Consider the following 18534-nt stretch of genomic DNA (forward strand, 5'->3'; position numbering starts at 1 on the left):
CATCATGGCATTGTTGTATTTAGATCTCTGTTAACTCTTTGTGAAGAGGAGCCAAGGGTGATTCAGGCTCTTCTTGGTGGTTTTTTATTGTTGGCCCATTGGTGGAGAAGGAGGTAGTGGCTCTCGCTCAGTAAGTGAAGTTGCAGGAGGTGTGGGTGTTGTTGTGTCTTATGGGGACTGTTGCTGTCTCCCACTCAGTTAGACAAATATTACAATTGAATAACGATCAAAAAACTAAAAGCACATGGACAAAATCACACCATGTCATCACACAGGAACAGTAACCAAAAAGGGAAAAAGAAGAAGAAAAAGCAAGAAAACCTGCAATATCTGGGAATAGGGCACCAAGAAAAGGTAGAGAAGGAGAATAATGAAAAAAATGGGAAAAATTCAAAAAGAAAAACAAGGAACGGGATTAACCAGGGGAAAAAAAATTAGGGAAAATAAAAAAGTTTCAACCAGGAACAGGGAGATGAAAAAGAGCTGAAAACTAGGACCTGGGAGGGGAAGAATAAAGAATAATAGCAAAAAGGACAAAAGTATTAATAATAACAGTAGTTTTGCAACAGACGAATACAAGAAACTAAATTATCAGAAAAAAGAAAGTGAAAAGGAAAAAAAAAAAATAACAAGAGAAAAAAAATTGGTGGAGGATAGGGTTGTGCACCCTATGTCAGGCTCTGTCTGAGCACACAGACTGGGATGGAGTTCCTGCGGGCTCAGAAGGTGGGTAGGAGTGGGGGATGGCTGCACCTCCATTCACCACGCGGGTGTGGGGTATAAGAGTAATGAGGAATGTCACACCATTTCAGTAGTGCAGGTCCAGGGTGTCCTTGGGGTTGCTGGCAAGCAGAACCTGTTCTTAAGCCCCTGGAATCTGGGAGAGTCTGGTCTCTTTAAATATCCAAAATGGTCAAGCCACTTGTAAACATTCAAAATGGTGGCACCCTCCGGACAGGCAAAAGTCCACAGCTCAGATTGCCTTCTTAGCCTTCTCTGTTTATTTCCCAACGACCAGAGCAGTCCTCTTGGCTAGCAGGGCTGATTTTTAGGTTAATTCTTAGCTCCTACCACCACTGGGTACTCTCCAAGCTGTCTGTGCCATCAGGTTCACTCAGGATGACTGCCAGACCACAGCTCCATATGTCTCCTTTTTTGGTGTTTTCATGCAAATTCTTCTGCTAGTTGGGGTTGAGTCCACGTCTATATCCTTCACTTCAAGGCTCCTTGGTCCAGGGTTATCTTCTGTGTTTGTGTTAACTGGTTTCTCTTTTCTTTGTTGAAGAGGGTCTGTGCAGTCTTTCTGCCTAGTCAGCCATCTTACCGAAACTCTCAGAATTATTTCTGACATGAAAGCTAGTACCACACTGCAAGTGACATTTTGAAAATAGTTATCCATTGAAGATTTTATCTGTCTAGGGAATCAGGCAGGAGAAACTTGTAAAGCAATAGTGTGACATCTACCCTCAGAGAATTTACAGACCGGTCTCCAGGTGAAGATGTGCTCAGAGTAGCCAGAGAGGGAGCACAAGCAGCCCATAGATGTTCCCATGAATGTAAGTCACCAGCTTCAGGCCATCAGTCCAGAAAAGCAGTAGTAGTGCCTAATCATGCTTCCTATTATACCTTTGCATGATTTGTAAAATTTGCATAACTTACACACTTTCAACATATTTGTTGAATGAAAAATTAAGGAATGATGAGAGGCATTTCCTGTGGGTGTGTATGGCAAATCATTTCATAAACTTCAGAGGGGAGACCACTCAAAATCACAGAACAGGGTCATTTTTTTTTAAATTGTGATTTGGATGGAAGTTTACAGAGCAAATTCATTTTCCATATAGCAGTTCACATATACTTTGTCTCATGACATGGACTGCAATATTCCATAAAGCAACAGCTTCCCTCCCACTTCCTCCCCATAGTTACCTCTTCCCTGTGTCCTTCCCTCCATGCACTCCTGCCCCCTGAGCTGTCTCCCTGTGCATATACAGCACTTCTATTCTCCCATGATTGATCTCTCCAAGGAGTTTATTTACCTCAGGTAAATGTTCACTTCATATGCCTGTCTTTTGTATGGCTAGAAGCCATAGATGTGGGTTCAATTCCAGACCTGAAGGGCAGCTAGGGGCCATAGTCTCAGTGTTTCCACCAGGCTCTATCAGACCAGCAAACCTGGTCCCTTTCCCCGCCCCCCACCAAATGATTTTGAGTTTTGTTTCACATTGTTCTCCCTCTCTATCCAGGATCTCCTATATAGATCCCCCTCTGAGTGTTTGACAGTGGTAGCCAGGCACCATCTAGTTCTTCTGGTCTCATAGTTGTACAGGCTGAAGACTACATGGTGTACCAGTCACTTGAACTAAGCGTTTCCATGCATCTTTGGTTTCCTTCATTCTTCTTTGCTCTGGATGAGGAGAGACCCATTGATGAATCTAGATGGCTGCTTGCAAGCTTTTAAGATCCCAGTCGCTACTCACCGAAGTAGGAGATGGAACAGTGTTTTGTGTAGTATGTTATGCCAATTAAGCTTGATATTCCCCACGACTATGGTCCCGAGCCCACAGGTTCAACTACTCGCTCCCTCTGGGTAGCTGGCTGTGACCAAGAAGTGACTACAACCTTGTCCCTTGTCAGTTCTACTATACCCCTGGGAATTCTTACAGAACATACAAATACACTTGTAGAACCATTGTCTGCCAATTCTATACATGGTCTTGGGTACACTCCCTGCTGCATAGATATACCTAATAGTACAGCCTTTCCACCTATCTGTCCACCTGTACACTTGTGTTTGCCTTCACTGACAACGCACTACTGTATGTACAAAAGGGTTCATCTTTGTTGTCTGCATCTCCCATGTACCTCTCTGTCTTCCTCTTTCTCAAAGCCATCATGTTGATCACTCACATTTGGTACACTGCCCTTCTCTTCACCCAAATCAATACTTACCTCTACCTATCTAACAGTGTTCCCTCCCACCCTCTCCCACCCCTGGTAACCAACAAAGAAAACTTCCTTCCATATATAAACCGTTCCTTGACTACAAAATACAGTCTTAAAACTTAACTTCTCTATTCCTTAGAAGCAAAATAACAAGAATGGAATTCCATGGATTTTCAGGGCAGTGGAGGCTACAAGGTGAAACTGGTTAACCTTGGGTTCAGGCTCTGTGCCACCAACCATGTGACCTTAGACCAATTATAAGATAAGCATAAAAGTACTTATCTAGTATGGTAATTAGAGGGTAAAATGAACTAATTCATGTTATAGCACTTAGCATAGTGTCCAGCACCCAGTAGAATGTTCAATATATGGAAGCTATTTCCATTAATGATTTTTTTAGTCCATCCCTTCACTCTGTAAAGGAAAACCCAGCCTCACAGGGGTATATGACTTGCCCAGTTGAGTTCCTCTAGTTAACTTGTGGGTTTCAAGACAGATAAACCAACACCTAGGAGCTCTGGTAGCATAGTGCCTAAGGCACCTGGCTGCTAACCAGAAGGCTGACGGTTCAAACCCACCAACCATTCCTTGGAAGGAAGGTTGGGCAATCTACTTCAATAGTAATACCGCCTCAGAAACCCAAGGAGGGGTCGCTATGAGTCAGGTCCGACTTGACAGCACATAACAACAACAAACCAACACCTGGGCTAGAATTCTTTCAAACGCTTCTAGTTGCCTCCAGTGTATTTGTGTTATAGATCTAATTTTTAATACTAGTTTGCTCTTAAGGGACCAAAATAAGATCTGTCTTAATTAACTTTGTGTTATCTAGCATATAGTAGGTATTTAATAAAAGGTTACTAAATTAATGAATGAGGTAGGCCTTGATAAGTAAAAATATGTATCAACCGATGCTGAGAAGATACATAAAGGAACTTTTATTGGAGGAAGTAAGCCTTAAGATGGATCTTAAATGAAAATGGTAAATATTCATTAGTTTAGAGGGAGCAGATACATGTTTCAGGGAATAGGAAAATAGAAATGGTCCATGCCTGGGAGATAGTAAAGGACTAACTAAGTTAAACAGAAAGTTGTGTTAGGAAGCAATGTGATATAGTTCACATGCAATGAGACCAATTTAGTAAAAATGTAAAAAAAATTATGTATTTGTCTTATGGATATAATGATTGATTTTTGTCTTTAAACTTTGCTTTCCATTTGTCTCCAAAGGAGCATAGTAATAATATAGTGGGGAGGGGGCAACAACAACAAAAAAAAACAACCAAACAAAACAAAAACATACACAAAACCCAACAAACGGCATGAGGGTGACAGGTGAAGAGATATGGCAGGGAGAAAAGGAGTAAGTTAACTTCTGTAGTGATACCACCTTGGAAACCCAAGGAGAGGTCGGTATGAGTTGGGTCTGGCTTAGTGGCACATAACAACAACAACAACAACAGGTGGGAGAGTTTAGGTTTGATTCAACAGGAAATTACTTCAGGTGTGTAATCTTAATACGTGTTTAAGGAATCCTACTTATGAGGCTGAGTGAGAGACTGAAGGGAGCTGGGTAAGATAGGGGCTCTTGCTGTATGCAAGCATGAGGCTGTGAGGCCCTGATGGAGTTTTTATGGATCTACAAAAGACTTTTGAACGGAAGTTGGTTGTCAAAAGAAACAATAAATTTCTTTCAAGGATGTAAAGTGTGGGGACAAAGATGATGCTGGTGTCATGACATCTTGACGTGAATAAAGCGAGGAAAATTCTGAGAAACTGGAGGGGAGAGACTGGGAAGGAAGAAGATGAGATTAAGTTTTCAATTTTGTGTTTCAGATGTTGGGAGGATATCTAACATAGGACTAAAGAAAAGAGATTAACCTGCTAAAACTAATTTAAGAAGGTTAATGTATCTAAGAAAAGGTACTGGAATAAACCTCAAGCTTGAAATGAGGTTAGGTCTTAAAATGAGAAATAAGAACTAAACTGAATAAAATTTCCATCCCCTATCCCATATTGTCAAAGTAGCTTTGTTGTGACCTTAGAGAAAAGGGTTAAGTAAAAAAATGGTAAATTCTTACTTTGCCATTAGACTTTAGCTATTGCTCATAAATAATGTCACATATAATTAAAATAAAACAGTCCCGTACATTTGCTATCAAGTAATTATCCCTTTGTAGGCAGAGTATGGAAAATGCAATGAATAAATAGTTAAGAGAGGATCAGGTAAGAGATCACAGTTTTTATTTTGCATTTTAACTGAGAAATGCTGATTAAAATATTAGCTCCTAAAGCCTGTGCATTTCTGGCATGTCAACTGCAATGGAATTTTACAAGAAAATTTTAAATAAAGTTTAGTGCCATCAGTTGGTATTTGTCCTTATTTTAGCTTTGTTAATATCTCATAAAACCAAAAAACCAAATACACTGCCGTTAAGTCTAATACAACTCATAGCGACCCCTACTTGTGTTTCTGAGGTGGTATCTCTATGGAAATAGATTGCTCCATCTTCCTTCCAAGGAGTAGCTGGTGGGTTTGAACCACCAGCCTTCTGGTTAGCAGTCAAATGCCTTAGGCAGTACACCATCAGAGCTCCTTAATACATCATAGCAAAGGAAGAAAAAACAAGTATAGAATTGGGGCCAATAGAAAGGAAACCAGTATCTCACCTGTTTATATCTGCATTCTAAAAGCATACGTTGTTGGCTAGATAAATTTACCAAGTACTCATAAGAAAATGGGAAATAGTTCTTTTTGTGATCTTTCAAAGACAAGTGTATAATGTTACTATCAAAGATACCCACTTTTGAAGTTGCCATTACAGATAAATAGCTTTTGTGTAACTATTATTATTTTCTATGTACATTACATATTCATAACCTGATTTTTACTAAGTACTATGCACCATAAAAACTGAAAAAAAACAAAAAAAACAAAAAAACACTACTGCCATTGAGTCATTCCTGACTCACAGCGACCCCTACTGGATTTCCAAGGCTGTAAATCTTTATAGAAGTAGATTGCCCTGTCTTCCTTCCGTGGTGCAGCTAGTGGGTTTGAACTACTGACCTTCTGGTTAGCAGTCAAGTGCCTTATCCACTACACTACCAGAGCTTCTTATATGCACCATATATATAATAAAATGATTTATATAAGACAATGATTTCAGCAATGCATTACTTTTGGACTGAATATGCAATATTTAAATCCTTCCTTTAGGTATATTTTGTATTTGATTATATTTTTAAAAATTATTCATTATTACAGATAATGGAGTATGTTCTATTAATTAACAAATATGCTCACATAATATGATCCTTCTATAATTTATGAATATACTAGTGCAATACTTATTTTGTAGTAAGTAACACTTGATAGTACCTAAGGCACTTGACTGCTAACCAGAAGGCCAGTGGTTCAAACCCACCAGCCACTCCTCGGAAGGAAGATCGGGCAATGTACTTCCATCGTGATACTGCCTTGGAAACCCAAGGAGGGGTTGCTATGAGTCGAGGCCAACTCGACAGCACATAACAACAAACACTTGAAGAGAACAGTAAAAATCAAAGTGTTATAATCTTTCACTTATAAATACCTAGCTCTTTTCCCTTCCTTCTTCTCTTCCATTATTGTTGAAGGTGTTGTAAATAAAAGTGCAGCTTTTAAAGCAGCAGTTCTTAAACTTAATGTGTTTTAATTTCTTTTTATTTAGTGTCCATAGAACCACTTGGGATGTTAAAAAACAAAACAAAACAAAAACACAAGACTTGTGGGTCCCATTCCTATATCTTAAGGTACATTAGGTTGCAGGCAACAAACAATATCTGAGACAAACAAACTAAAACAAACCAAACCAGATGTTTAACCCTTTTGTGACCCATAGGACATGTAGTGCCCTACATTTTCTGCCTCTTGAGTTTAGTGGGAAGCTTCTATCCCACTTTTAGTACATGTTGCCATCTGGTAGGAGAATCTACAGAAATGGGCTTAATTCCACCAACCCCAGTACCAGAGACTCCTTGGGACGTATGTGTCCCACTAATTGTATCAAAATCTGTATTTCTTCAAAAAATTTTTTTTTCCACTTCATTCAAAATGCCTTCCATACTGAAAACACAAGGTTTTCAACAAAAAATTCAAAACAAAGTAACTCATTCTTGAAAGGGTTAATAAGGAGACAAGTTGTAGAGAGTCCATTGGGCTATACTACCAACACCCATTCCCTGCCACTGCCAAGAGTAGATGTGCAATAGTCCCCTACCTACCCTATGTATTTAAGAGGGGCTGGCTTTATTCCTAACCCCAGAGGTGGGCCCTGGCACAGCCACTGGTTCAGAGATGGCTTTGTAACCTACATGCTTTCTCTTCTCTGAACAGTGAATAAGGAAGAGTAAGTTCCTCACTAAAAAGGGTAGCCACTGAAGACTGTGAAAGTAACCATCTCCCTGATGACTTTATTCAGTTCCTGAATCAACCAACCCTAAAGCCTGTCTATCTTCCAGTTACTTCTTCCTAAGAGGATTTACACTTAATTCTTTATAAGCCAGTATGAATTGATTTTCTTGGTACTTCTAAAATGATGAGTTTTAAGTACTACCTTAGAAAGAGGTGGGGGTTGATAATTTTTTTTTTAAACGGTCCTCAAATTTTTCACTTCATCTTGTTAGACTACTTGAAATGTCATTTTGGTTAAGAAGTACCTGCTTTAAAAAATGTATACCCTTCTGAGTACTAAAAAGTAGAAACTTGTCTTTTGGAATGATTTTTCCCAAAGAGACTCCTTCCTAATGCCTTATAAGGTCAGATACATTGTGTATATGGAAGTCATGATGTGTATGTAAGAAAGAGGGAGGTGAGAGTCAGAGGAAGTAATTTTAAAGAACAGGGACTAGGTGAGATGCTACAGTTTGGGGTACAGGACAACAAGAAGGTACCAACGAGTTGGGCAAAGTTACTGGCTATTCAAAGAGTGATGAGGAAAGGGAAGAATACAAAGAAAACATTGTGTTTCTATGCCTGGCCCAGGGCCATAGGCACTTGCTATCAGGGTAATTTGCTTCTAGGTCCCAAACCCAGCAACATTATGGTTCAACAGGTTTTTATAGGCTAGATTGGAAACTTGGCCACTGTTTACAAATAATATCCCCCTTCCTAAAAACACCAACAGGTCTCTACTGCTACAGACCCACCCAAAGCCTCATCCACTACATAATTTCCAGTCATACCAGAGTTCATGGTTCCCTAAGATCCCTAGACTCAAAAAAACAAAACACAACAAACCACTTATATGGCACTCCTTTAGAAAACCTTTCAAATTCCAGCTTCACTTAATCATTCCTTTTTATAAAATAGGTTTTATCCTTATTATGACCTTTTATTTGTCTGCATAAAATGTCACAATTGTAAAATTTCTGCTTGTGTTGAGTCAGCTCCGACTCATAGTGACCCCATGTACAAAAGAAAAAACACTGCCCAGTCCTCACAATCTATGCTATGCTTGAGGCCATCATTGCAGTCACTATATTAATCCATCTCATTGAGGGTCTTCCCCTTTTTTGCTGACCCTCTAACTTTACCAAGCATGATATCCTTTTCCAGGGAATGGTCCCTTCTGACAGTATGACCAAAGCAGGTGAGAGGAAGTTTGGCCATTCTCATGTCTAAGGAACATTCTAGCTACACTTCTTCCAGGACAAATTTATTTGTTCTTCTGGGCAATCCATGGTATTTTCAGTATTCTTCATCAATACAATTAAAAGGCATCAACTCTTCTTCAGTAAGATTTTCAGGGGCCACTGTTTTCAGAAGTGAATGGCCCTGACCTTTTTCCCAGTCAGTCTTAGTCTGGAAGCTCCACTGAAACCTATGTGGGTGACCCTGCTGGTATCTGCAACACCGGTGGTGTACCCTCCAGTCTCACAGCAACATGCAAACCAGCACAGCATGACAAACTGACAGATGAGTGGAGGTCTGCTTACTTACTAGATTCCAAAATAACTTTGCTAAAAATTGTTGCTGTTGTTAGGTGTTGCCAAGTTGGTTCCAACTCACAGCAACCTCTATGTGTAACAGAATGAAACACTGTCTGGTCCTGTGCCATTCTCACAGTCATTTCTATGTTGGAGCTTATTGTTGCAGCCACTGTGTCAGTCTATCTCGTTGAGGGGCTTCCTCTTTTTTGCTGAACCCCTCCTTTATCAAACATGATGTCCTTCTAACTGGTTCCTCTTGATAACTTGTCCCAAGTATCTGAGACACAGTCTTGGCATCCTTACTTCTAAGGAACATTCTGATTGTACTTTTTCTAAGACAGATTTGTTTGTTGTTCTGGCAGTCCATAATATATCCAATATTCTTCACCAATACCATAATTTAAAGGCATCAATTCTTTCTCAGTCTTTCTTATTCACTGTCCAGTTTTGCATGTGTATGAGGAGACTGAAAATAACATGGCCTGGTCAGGTGTACCTTAGTCCTCCAAGTAGTATCTTTGCTTTTTAACACTTTAAACTGGTGTTTTGCAGCATATTTGCCAAATGTGATATGTAACTTATTAATAATGTAGACCCCCCCGCAATAATTCTTTGTATGTGTATTTAATATATGTGTGCTGCATATCATTTAAATTACAAATAAAATATTATATATCATGAATGAAATCGAACCTTTAGATCCAAACTCTTGGAATATAACTTGCCAGTTAAGTTGTAAATTTTATAAACTTATTTTTGAGATTTAGATGTGCATATGTAATATGAAGTTCTAAAGAAATCAGTATTTTAAGTTTTATAGCACATTTACAATCCAAAGTAACTGAAAGTGATGATAGGGTTAATTTAGCTTGTAAGTTACATTAGAATTAGCATTGCTATTTTATGTAGTGACATAAACTTATTAAAATTCATATATCACTAAAATGTAGGGTCCTTATTTCCCTTAAACATGTAATACAATTACATTTTAATATTAATTTTGCTTCCTCCTTGAAAGGAAACATGTTTATCTGTAAATTACATTTCAAATCTAATTACCACGTCAATTTGCAGATGGTTTAATGAAGAAAAACAATCACATGCCAAACGTAATCTGTATCTTTGGAGCTTTGTGTAATTTAAGAAACTTTATTTCCATGTTTCACAAAACTTGAAATTAAAAAAATTATATATTATTGAAAAAACTTCTATTAATAGTTAAAACAGCACAAAATTGGAATAAAACAGATGAATGACAGGTTTTCTAGTAGGAAAATAAAATACAGGATAACCAGATGGAATGTTTATAGAAACTAGGCTTCTGAATTGTATAAAAGTTAGTAAAATTTATAACCAATATTGACAACTTCCCACTTCTCCCCATATTCACATCCTTTGGGTCTCTGTTCAAATGTCATCTGACTGCCCTGTATCAACTAGCACTAGCTGCTTCCATCCCTACCCCTAACAGTACTTACTCTCTATTCCTTTTCTTCAGCTTTACTTTTCTACATTTCACTTACCACTATCTGATAGACTATGTAATTATTTATTTGGTTTAGTATCTCTTCCTCCACTCAAATGTAAGGTCTGAGGGCAAGGACTTTTGTTTAGTGCAGTATCCTGAGTGCCTGGCACCGAGTAGCTGTTCAAGAAATAACTATCAAGTGACAGGGTGATCTGTTTAAGTGTTTTTTCACTCCAAAAAGATTTTGAATGCTTAGAAATACTGTGTGATTACTAATCTTAGGATCATAGTGAGTACTGAATGGGTGTTTCTTAATGACAAAGGTGAAGATGGTCAAATCTAGAAAATATGTAAAATGAAAGAAAGATAAAAATAAGTAGCTATAGAATTATGTATTGGCACGTACCTGTTTGAATTCTGAATCTTTTCCTACCATAACTTGAAGACTGTAAATAACTGGATCACCCTTCATTGGCTGTAAACATTCCCATGTAATTTCACAAATGTGATCATTTATTTTCTCTATTTTGGGTGCTGCAGAGAATAAATATAATTAAAATCTGCTCTTTTGTTTTAATCGAAACCAATAAACCTTTAAAAGTCAGTTATACCAATGCCAACCACTCAGGAAAGATCAAATCTGGAGATCCTGGATAGAGTGGGAGGAAAAACATGGAACAAAATCCAAAAACTCAATGACCAGAATTATTGGTCAGATGGAGTCTGATGAAACCTCCAATACTATGGCCCTGGAATACATTCTTGCGCCTAGAATAAAACTCACTCCCAGGGCTTGGCTCTCAGACCAACAGTTAATAAGATGTACATGCAGACCACTCAAGCGAGGATGACGCACCCACATCCTCTATGGTAATATATCCTTTAGAGCAATAGACCACAGGACACCAGAAGACCAGCATTCAAATTGAGGAAATGCAGGACAAACAGGAATGCATAAATATGAGGGTTACAGGGGGAGGGCTACTGGGCAGGGAGGGGAGGAGACTGGGTTAGGGTTGGGCATGGTAAATGGGGTGTGAAACTAAATGTACATTAACGTTGAATGTAAAACAAGCTCTTAAAATAAAAAGTAAACAAAACAAAACAAACAAACTCAGTTATGAACTTGAAATAAATATCTGTGAATTTTTGGAATTTGCATAGAAACTGTCAGTGGCTTGCTTTTGTCTCCAAGCCACACAACCTACAACAGCTAGATTGGCTAAAAGAACTGTCAAGGTTTGCACCATTTTCATTAAGCTAAAGAACTAAGGGAGGGGACATGGCAGCTACATGTGACAGGTATGGAGATACGTAGGGTATTGTAGGTTATACTGTGGCTTTTACTCCATGTGAAGATGCACCAGGGGAGGACTTTTGACCAGAATAGTGACAGGAAAACAACTTTGAGCATAGTAACTAGAACATGAATTTTATAATTGAAGAAATCTCTCAGCAGGGTAAGTTGAAAATATCCTCCAGTTATGTGACTGTATATGACTGCCTCACTCTACAGTGCAGTGAAAAGGAGTCAAAATCACAGAAGGCCATTTTTTTAAGGCTAAGGGACACAGAATCAGATGAGGGAAGAGAACAATGACTCAGTGACACCAACATTATTTGAAAGACAATTCAAGAACAGTCCTGCGAACCATGGATCTGCTAAACAAATGATATTTCCAAGTACATCATCCAGAATACTGTGCTAGAAGTCTCTGTGGTTTGTCCTTTTATTATTTATTTTCAGTAGCTGGGTGTGACTATATAATTTTTAAAAATAATACAATATAACTTACCTTTCAAGGCAACTGGAACAGATTTTGGAGTAGTGAAAATATATTCCTGGGAGAAGGGACCTTCTCCAGCTTCATTACAAGCTTGGATACAGAATTTATAGGATGTTGACTCATTGAGTCTTTGTACTTTGTATGTATGACATGGTCCTCTGTACAAGGATATAAACCTAAAATGGAAATAAGTCTTTATTAAATACTTAGACTGCCTTATGAAAACTAGGTTTTTACAACTACTAAAAAAGTACAGTTGGGGATATTTTTAGGATTAGTGTTACTCCTAAAATTTAATGCCCATAAGTTTTATCACCCCAAATAAATGGGTGTTTTTTCCTCAGATGATGGAAACCACAGAAACACCAAATTCTCCAATTTGATACATGTTCCTGAAAGTTTGTTGCTAAATTTCATGTTCAACCATATAGTAACTGTTCCTTCTCAGGGTTCTGGTACAGTTTTGTTTTATCCATATGGTTCCTGTTTTCTGTCTTTTAATATATACACATTTAAAGATACTTAGATCTCACACTTAATTCTCATTATACATAATTTCTGACTTAAGTTATATGTGTACAGTGTGCAAACTCAAGATAAACCTGAGCTATGAGATTAAGTTTCTATTTTACTCTTCCTTGCCTTTATCTGGGGAAAAAAAGAGAATTCTTAATTTCCAGGCATAATTTTAGCTGCCTTAGTGATATTTTCCGAAAGATTTATATAGCAGTAGGAGAGGCAGCATAGTGGGAAAGGCATTTGGCTGCTAACAAGGAGGCTGGGGGTTCAAACCCATCAGCCGTTCTGTGGAAGGAAGATGAGGTAATCTATTTTCGTAAGGATTCTAATGGTCAGATCTCAGTTGAATTCTGTGACTAATCATCCAGTCCCCTTGCTGCTTTCCTGCTCATTAAGATTCTGAGAGGGAACCTTCTGCTGCTTCATTTTACATTCATTTACGTATACATATTCTATTTGCCACATACCATGCTGTACACTGCCCCACTAAATCATGCATTTGAATTACAGTGTTTCTCAAAATATCTGTAATATCAGTCAGTATTCAAATGCCTAATTAGGACCGTTTTATTCATATGATAGTCCATATAAACAGTCAGAACTGAATTGATGGCAGTGGGTTTGATTTTGGTTTTGGTTTAGGAGAGAACATTCTAACAGCCTGAAAACTGTAGTCAGGTTAAAAATGAAGAAATATTTAATGACCTGAAGTAATATTATTTCCAAGGAGCAATAATTGTATAACGCTTATCTATAATCTCTGAAGCAGACATATTTTTTAATGGTAAGAAAAAAGTGGTAAAACACTGTTGAAAAAAAGCTGAATGATGACAAAACCTGTGGTCAGGGAACAGCTAAAGTAGTATTCTGACACCAACTATATCAAGTGTAAGTAGTTGTGAAAAAAATCAAAGGGAAACAAAGAAATAAAAACATTAAATTTATATATTGAATTTAAATATCATAAAAAACTGTTTATTTTTCACAGCCAAAGTCTATGAGTCATACTCATACGCTACAATTCTCCAGCTTCTAGGTGAGTATTAATTAACCTTGAAGTCACAGAATGGAATATAGAATATAACAAAATCTGTATTTAATAGAATCTTTGTTTTATTATCTTTCAAACAAACACTAATTAGACCTGTTTCTAGTAAGCCTTCTTGTACTGCACCAAACGTAAATGCTAGAAAGGAGATGAAATAATTTAAAGAATTACTTCATCCAGCAACAGTAACATGTATTTAAAGATAAATGGCTACACCAAGAACCCACAGCAAATAACCTGTTTTTAGAGATAAGTCATAAAGAGTATATAACATTCTGCCAAGAGCAAAGGCTATCATTTATAGAAGCACAGATTTCAGGAAATAATCAATACTGTTTATTTTGTATAATGTTCTGACTGGTGATACCATGTACAAAGCAGTTCTATATGGTATTTTAAATATGTAAATATTTCTGATAGCATAAGCATCACTAATATTCTATTACTGAATACTTAGTTAAGATACAAACCTAAAACTATAACAAAAAAAGTAAACCTTGGGAGAAACTTACTAGTATTCTGAATCCACTGGATATGCAAATTGTTTCTAATAAACTGAGTGAAAAGTAACATTTAAAAATTCTTAAAATATTAGTAGCTGTAGAGTGTATATGGCATTGTTCATATGGGCTATCATATGAATAAAATAGCTCTAATTAGGCATTTGAATACTGATATTACAGATAGTTTGAGAAACACTGTAATTCAAATGCATGATTTAGTGGGGCAGTATACAGCATGGTATGTGGCAAACAGAACATGTATACGAAAACGTAAAATGAAGCAGCAGAAGGTTCCCTTTCACAGAATCTTAATGAGCCGGAAAGCTGCAAGGGGACTGGATGATTAGCCATGGAATTTAACTGAGATCTGACCATTAGGAATTGGACCATATCCATCTGTTGTGCAGGTCCTATGATGGAGAGAGGAGACTGAGACATAATCCTTGCCTTCAAAAATCTCAGAAGCCTTAAACCAATCAATCATAGACTGTAAAATTGCCTCCCACTGGAAATAAATGCTGAAAAGTTTATCTGTAGCCAAGATTACTAGCATGAAGAAAGTGAATGGGTTAGAGAAGAGAGCCAAAGAACATCTACTGATGTTTTAAAAACAGCACATTTAACTATTTTTGAAAATTTACTTCTACAGCTTATAAACATTTATAGACCTGAGACCTAAGAAACTATACAAAGAAGCCATTTTAAAAACCCACCTTCCATTCTTATCCTCCATCTGAAGATGGTACTGAATAGAATCTGTTGACAACGTCTTTGGGGTTCCTTCTCCCCATTTTAGCTTAAGGTTCTGGTGACTAAAGGCAACACATTCCAGACGTGGTGGATCAGGTGGGAGGGGTTTAGTTTTTAATTTTATCATGTGGCTGAAAGGACCAGCTCCAAGGCTATTCAAGGCTTGAATTCGTATTCTAAGCATCATATTGAAAGAAAAGAAAAAAAAAAAAAGAAGAAAGAAATGTTTGGTTTATGATGATTTTATTTAAAATGTCTCTTTGGTCTAGGCAAAACTTACTTTTTTTTTTTTTAATCCTTAAACCTTTATTTTTATTTTATTTATTTTTTTCTCTCTTTTTAAATTGTGATTTGGGTGAAGATTTGCAGAGTAAATTCACTTTCCATACAACAGTTCACATACACTTTGTCTCATGATATTGACCACAGTTTACCACAATACAACAGCTCCCCTCCCACTTCCTCCCCATAGTTACCTCTTCCCAGTGTCCATCCCTCCATACTCTCCTGCCCCGTGAGCTGTCTCCCTGTGCATAAGCAGCCCTTCTCTCTTCCATGATTCTTTCCAAGGAGTGTATCTACCTCAGGTAAATGTTCACTTCATATGCCTGTCTTCTGTTTGGCTGGAAGCCACAGGGTTCAATTCCAGACCTGAAGGGCAGCTAGGGGCCATAGTCTCAGTGGTTCCACCAGGCTCTATCAGACCAGCAAACCTGGTCCCCCTCCCTTTTTTTTTTTTCTTCTCCAAATGATTTTGAGTTTTGTTCCACATTGTTCTCCCTCTCTATGCAGGATCTCCTACATCCCTTCCAAGTGGATGGCAGTGGTAGCTGGGCACCATCTAGTTCTTCTGGTCTCATAGTTGTATAGGTTTCAGATCGGATGGTGTACCAGTCGCTAGGACTGATTGTTTCCATAATTTTGGTTTTCTTCATTCTTCTTTGCTCTGGACGAGGAAAGACCCATTGTTGCATCTAGATGACAGCTTGCTAGCTTTTAAGATCCCAGTTGCTGCTCACCAAAGTAGGATGTGGAACAATGTTTTGTATAGTATGTTATGCCAATTGAGCTTGATGTCTCCTGCAATTATGGTCCCAAGCTCACATATTCAACTACTCGGTCCCTCTGGGTAGGTGGCTGTGACGAAGCAGTGACCACAGCCTTGCCCCTTGTCAGCTCTATTACACACCTGGGAATTCTGATCGTTCACATAAACTTATAGGACCATTGTCTGCCAACCTTATACATGTTCTTGGATACACTCCCCATTCCACAGACATAACTAATAGTTCAGCCTGTCCACCCATCTATTGGTCTAGGCAAAATTTAACATGTAGTTTTTAGAGTATACCTGTATGTTGTATCTGGCTGCAAACTGTCTATAATATAGCTTGTAACTTTTCCCACAGTCAAAGGCTGTTTATCTCCAAAGTCTATGCTGTAGGCAAGGATTTCTGAGCCATGATCACAAGGTTTTTCCCAGCTTATTGCAAGGCATGTAGAAGGTGAATAGTGGGAATTTTCTATATCATCATCACTTATTTCTTGAAGACAAGTCACAATAGCAGGAACTGATGGTGGAGTCACACAGGCTACAACTTCACTGAACGGGCCTGGACCGACAACACTCAAAGCCTGCAAGTTAACAAGACATGCTCATGAAAATGTGAATGAAACACAAAACTCCTAGACAGAGTAAGTGACAAAGCACTGATTGTCTTTACCTGGACCCTGCAATAATAGGTGGTTGCTGGTGAAAGTCCTTTTAATTCATAACTGAGACCAGGTCCACAGTAACATATCTGCATACTTCCCTCAACTCCTCCCCACTCTAATCGATATTCCGTGACATCAGTTCCATTATTCAATGGGACCTTTAAATTAAGAAAAAGACAAAGGTATTAAGTTTTATTACTGATTAACACCTGTTAGGCAAAACTGTTCTTTATCAGAGTACACCAAAAACTGAACTGCTTTTGAATTTCTTTAAAACATGTAAGCACAATTAAAACTGTTTAATTTTAATATCCATTAAGACTTTTTGAAGTTAAGATTAATCAAAAAGTATAACTTTGTTTTGAATCAGAAGTAGTAATATGACTAAGAGTCGCTTTAGAAAGAGTATTTTAAGGTAAATATACTTAAAAATAATTCCATTAAGTAATATAAAATGTTAATCCATACAAGGATAGTCTTTGCTAAATTTCAAAGGAAAATGAAAATATAATTATCATTACTGATTTACACAATAAATATACAAGGGATAATAGATGCATGGATTACAGTATTATACTAATTCTTAGGAATGTTTATTTTGAACATTAAGCTCACCAGTAGTCGAAGTTTATTAGTACTGAGAAAAAGCCTTGGATAAAATATAAAGCACATTATGACCAAGAGTCTAAATACTTGTAATACAAATACAACTACTCAAATGCTTGAAAGAGGGAAAAAAAAAAAAAACCCTCACTTTTTACCATGTGAATTTAACTAGGATTTACTCTTTGTATAATTTAGGAGCCAAAAATGAATGATGTTTTTATTTTGTTTTATAAAATATTCTAATTATTTAAGAAAGAAAATATAAATCAGTAAAAATTACAATACCTCCCAATTCACTTGTGCACAAGTTGCAGATCTACATGTCACTTGAGGGGGCTTGCACTGATCGGGTGGACCGGGGGCTGTGGTAATATCACATTTCTCTGAAAATGGTCCAAACTAGGAAAAAAAGGTATATAGAAACAGTGTTTTCAATTTTTACCCTTTAATGCCCACCGATTGTACAGCATTCAGTATTTAAAGATTCACTAACAGTTAAGGGCATCATCTCGTCTATCTAGATTAACTGGTCATGATATAATTCTGTAAGTATTCACAGACAATAAAAAGATTTATTGATCATGGAAATGAAGGTGTGGGGAATTCTGAGGTTTTATTTACTATACTTTCCTCTTTTGCCTGTCATTCCTTCAGTAACTTGCTTTTATTAGGGCAGGGCATTATAGAATTAGGTAGATGGAATAAGTCAGAAGAAATGTGAGGACCCCAATTAAAGGCATAGAGGTTTATAGGCATAAATTATATCTAAAAATTTGAAATAGCTTTTACAAGGGTCTAAAATGTATATTCTTGGGAAATAGAGAATACAAATATTTACTTAAGGTGAGATGTCAAATTATCACAAACCTGAAAATATAGATTAAGGATGCTAGTATTGAAGATGCTATACCAATATATTGCAGCTTTGTAAGGCTGACAAGATGACATCAGATAGATTGCAAACAAAGTATATAAATTGAAATTGATTTATAAAAGAAATTTAAAACTACTTTTACATAAAATATAGAACCCCGTTGGAAAATGGGATGTGAAATATAATATGTTGTTGTTGTTGTTAAGTGCCGTGGTTTCCGACTCATAGCGACCCCATGCACAGCAGAATGAAACACTGCCCGATCCTGTGCCAGCCCCACAATCCCTGCTATACTTGAGCTCATCATTGCAGCCACCGTATCAATCCATCTTCCCTGAAGGCCT

General features: G+C 37.4%; 1 protein-coding gene across 1 annotated transcript in view; it reads right to left on the minus strand.

The window, feature by feature from the left end:
• Window positions 1–18534, minus strand: part of FNDC3A (fibronectin type III domain containing 3A) — a 341318-nt gene that overhangs the window by 4616 nt on the left and 318168 nt on the right. The window contains 6 exon segments of the mRNA XM_042781725.1: window positions 10794–10921; window positions 12184–12350; window positions 14958–15170; window positions 16346–16629; window positions 16719–16868; window positions 17602–17715. Coding sequence (XP_042637659.1) covers window positions 10794–10921; window positions 12184–12350; window positions 14958–15170; window positions 16346–16629; window positions 16719–16868; window positions 17602–17715 — 1056 coding nt within the window.

Source organism: Orycteropus afer, unplaced genomic scaffold (genome assembly GCF_000298275.1).
Source record: "Orycteropus afer afer isolate SDZICR_OR568_19922 unplaced genomic scaffold, OryAfe1.0 scaffold00157, whole genome shotgun sequence".
Lineage (NCBI taxonomy): Eukaryota > Metazoa > Chordata > Mammalia > Tubulidentata > Orycteropodidae > Orycteropus > Orycteropus afer.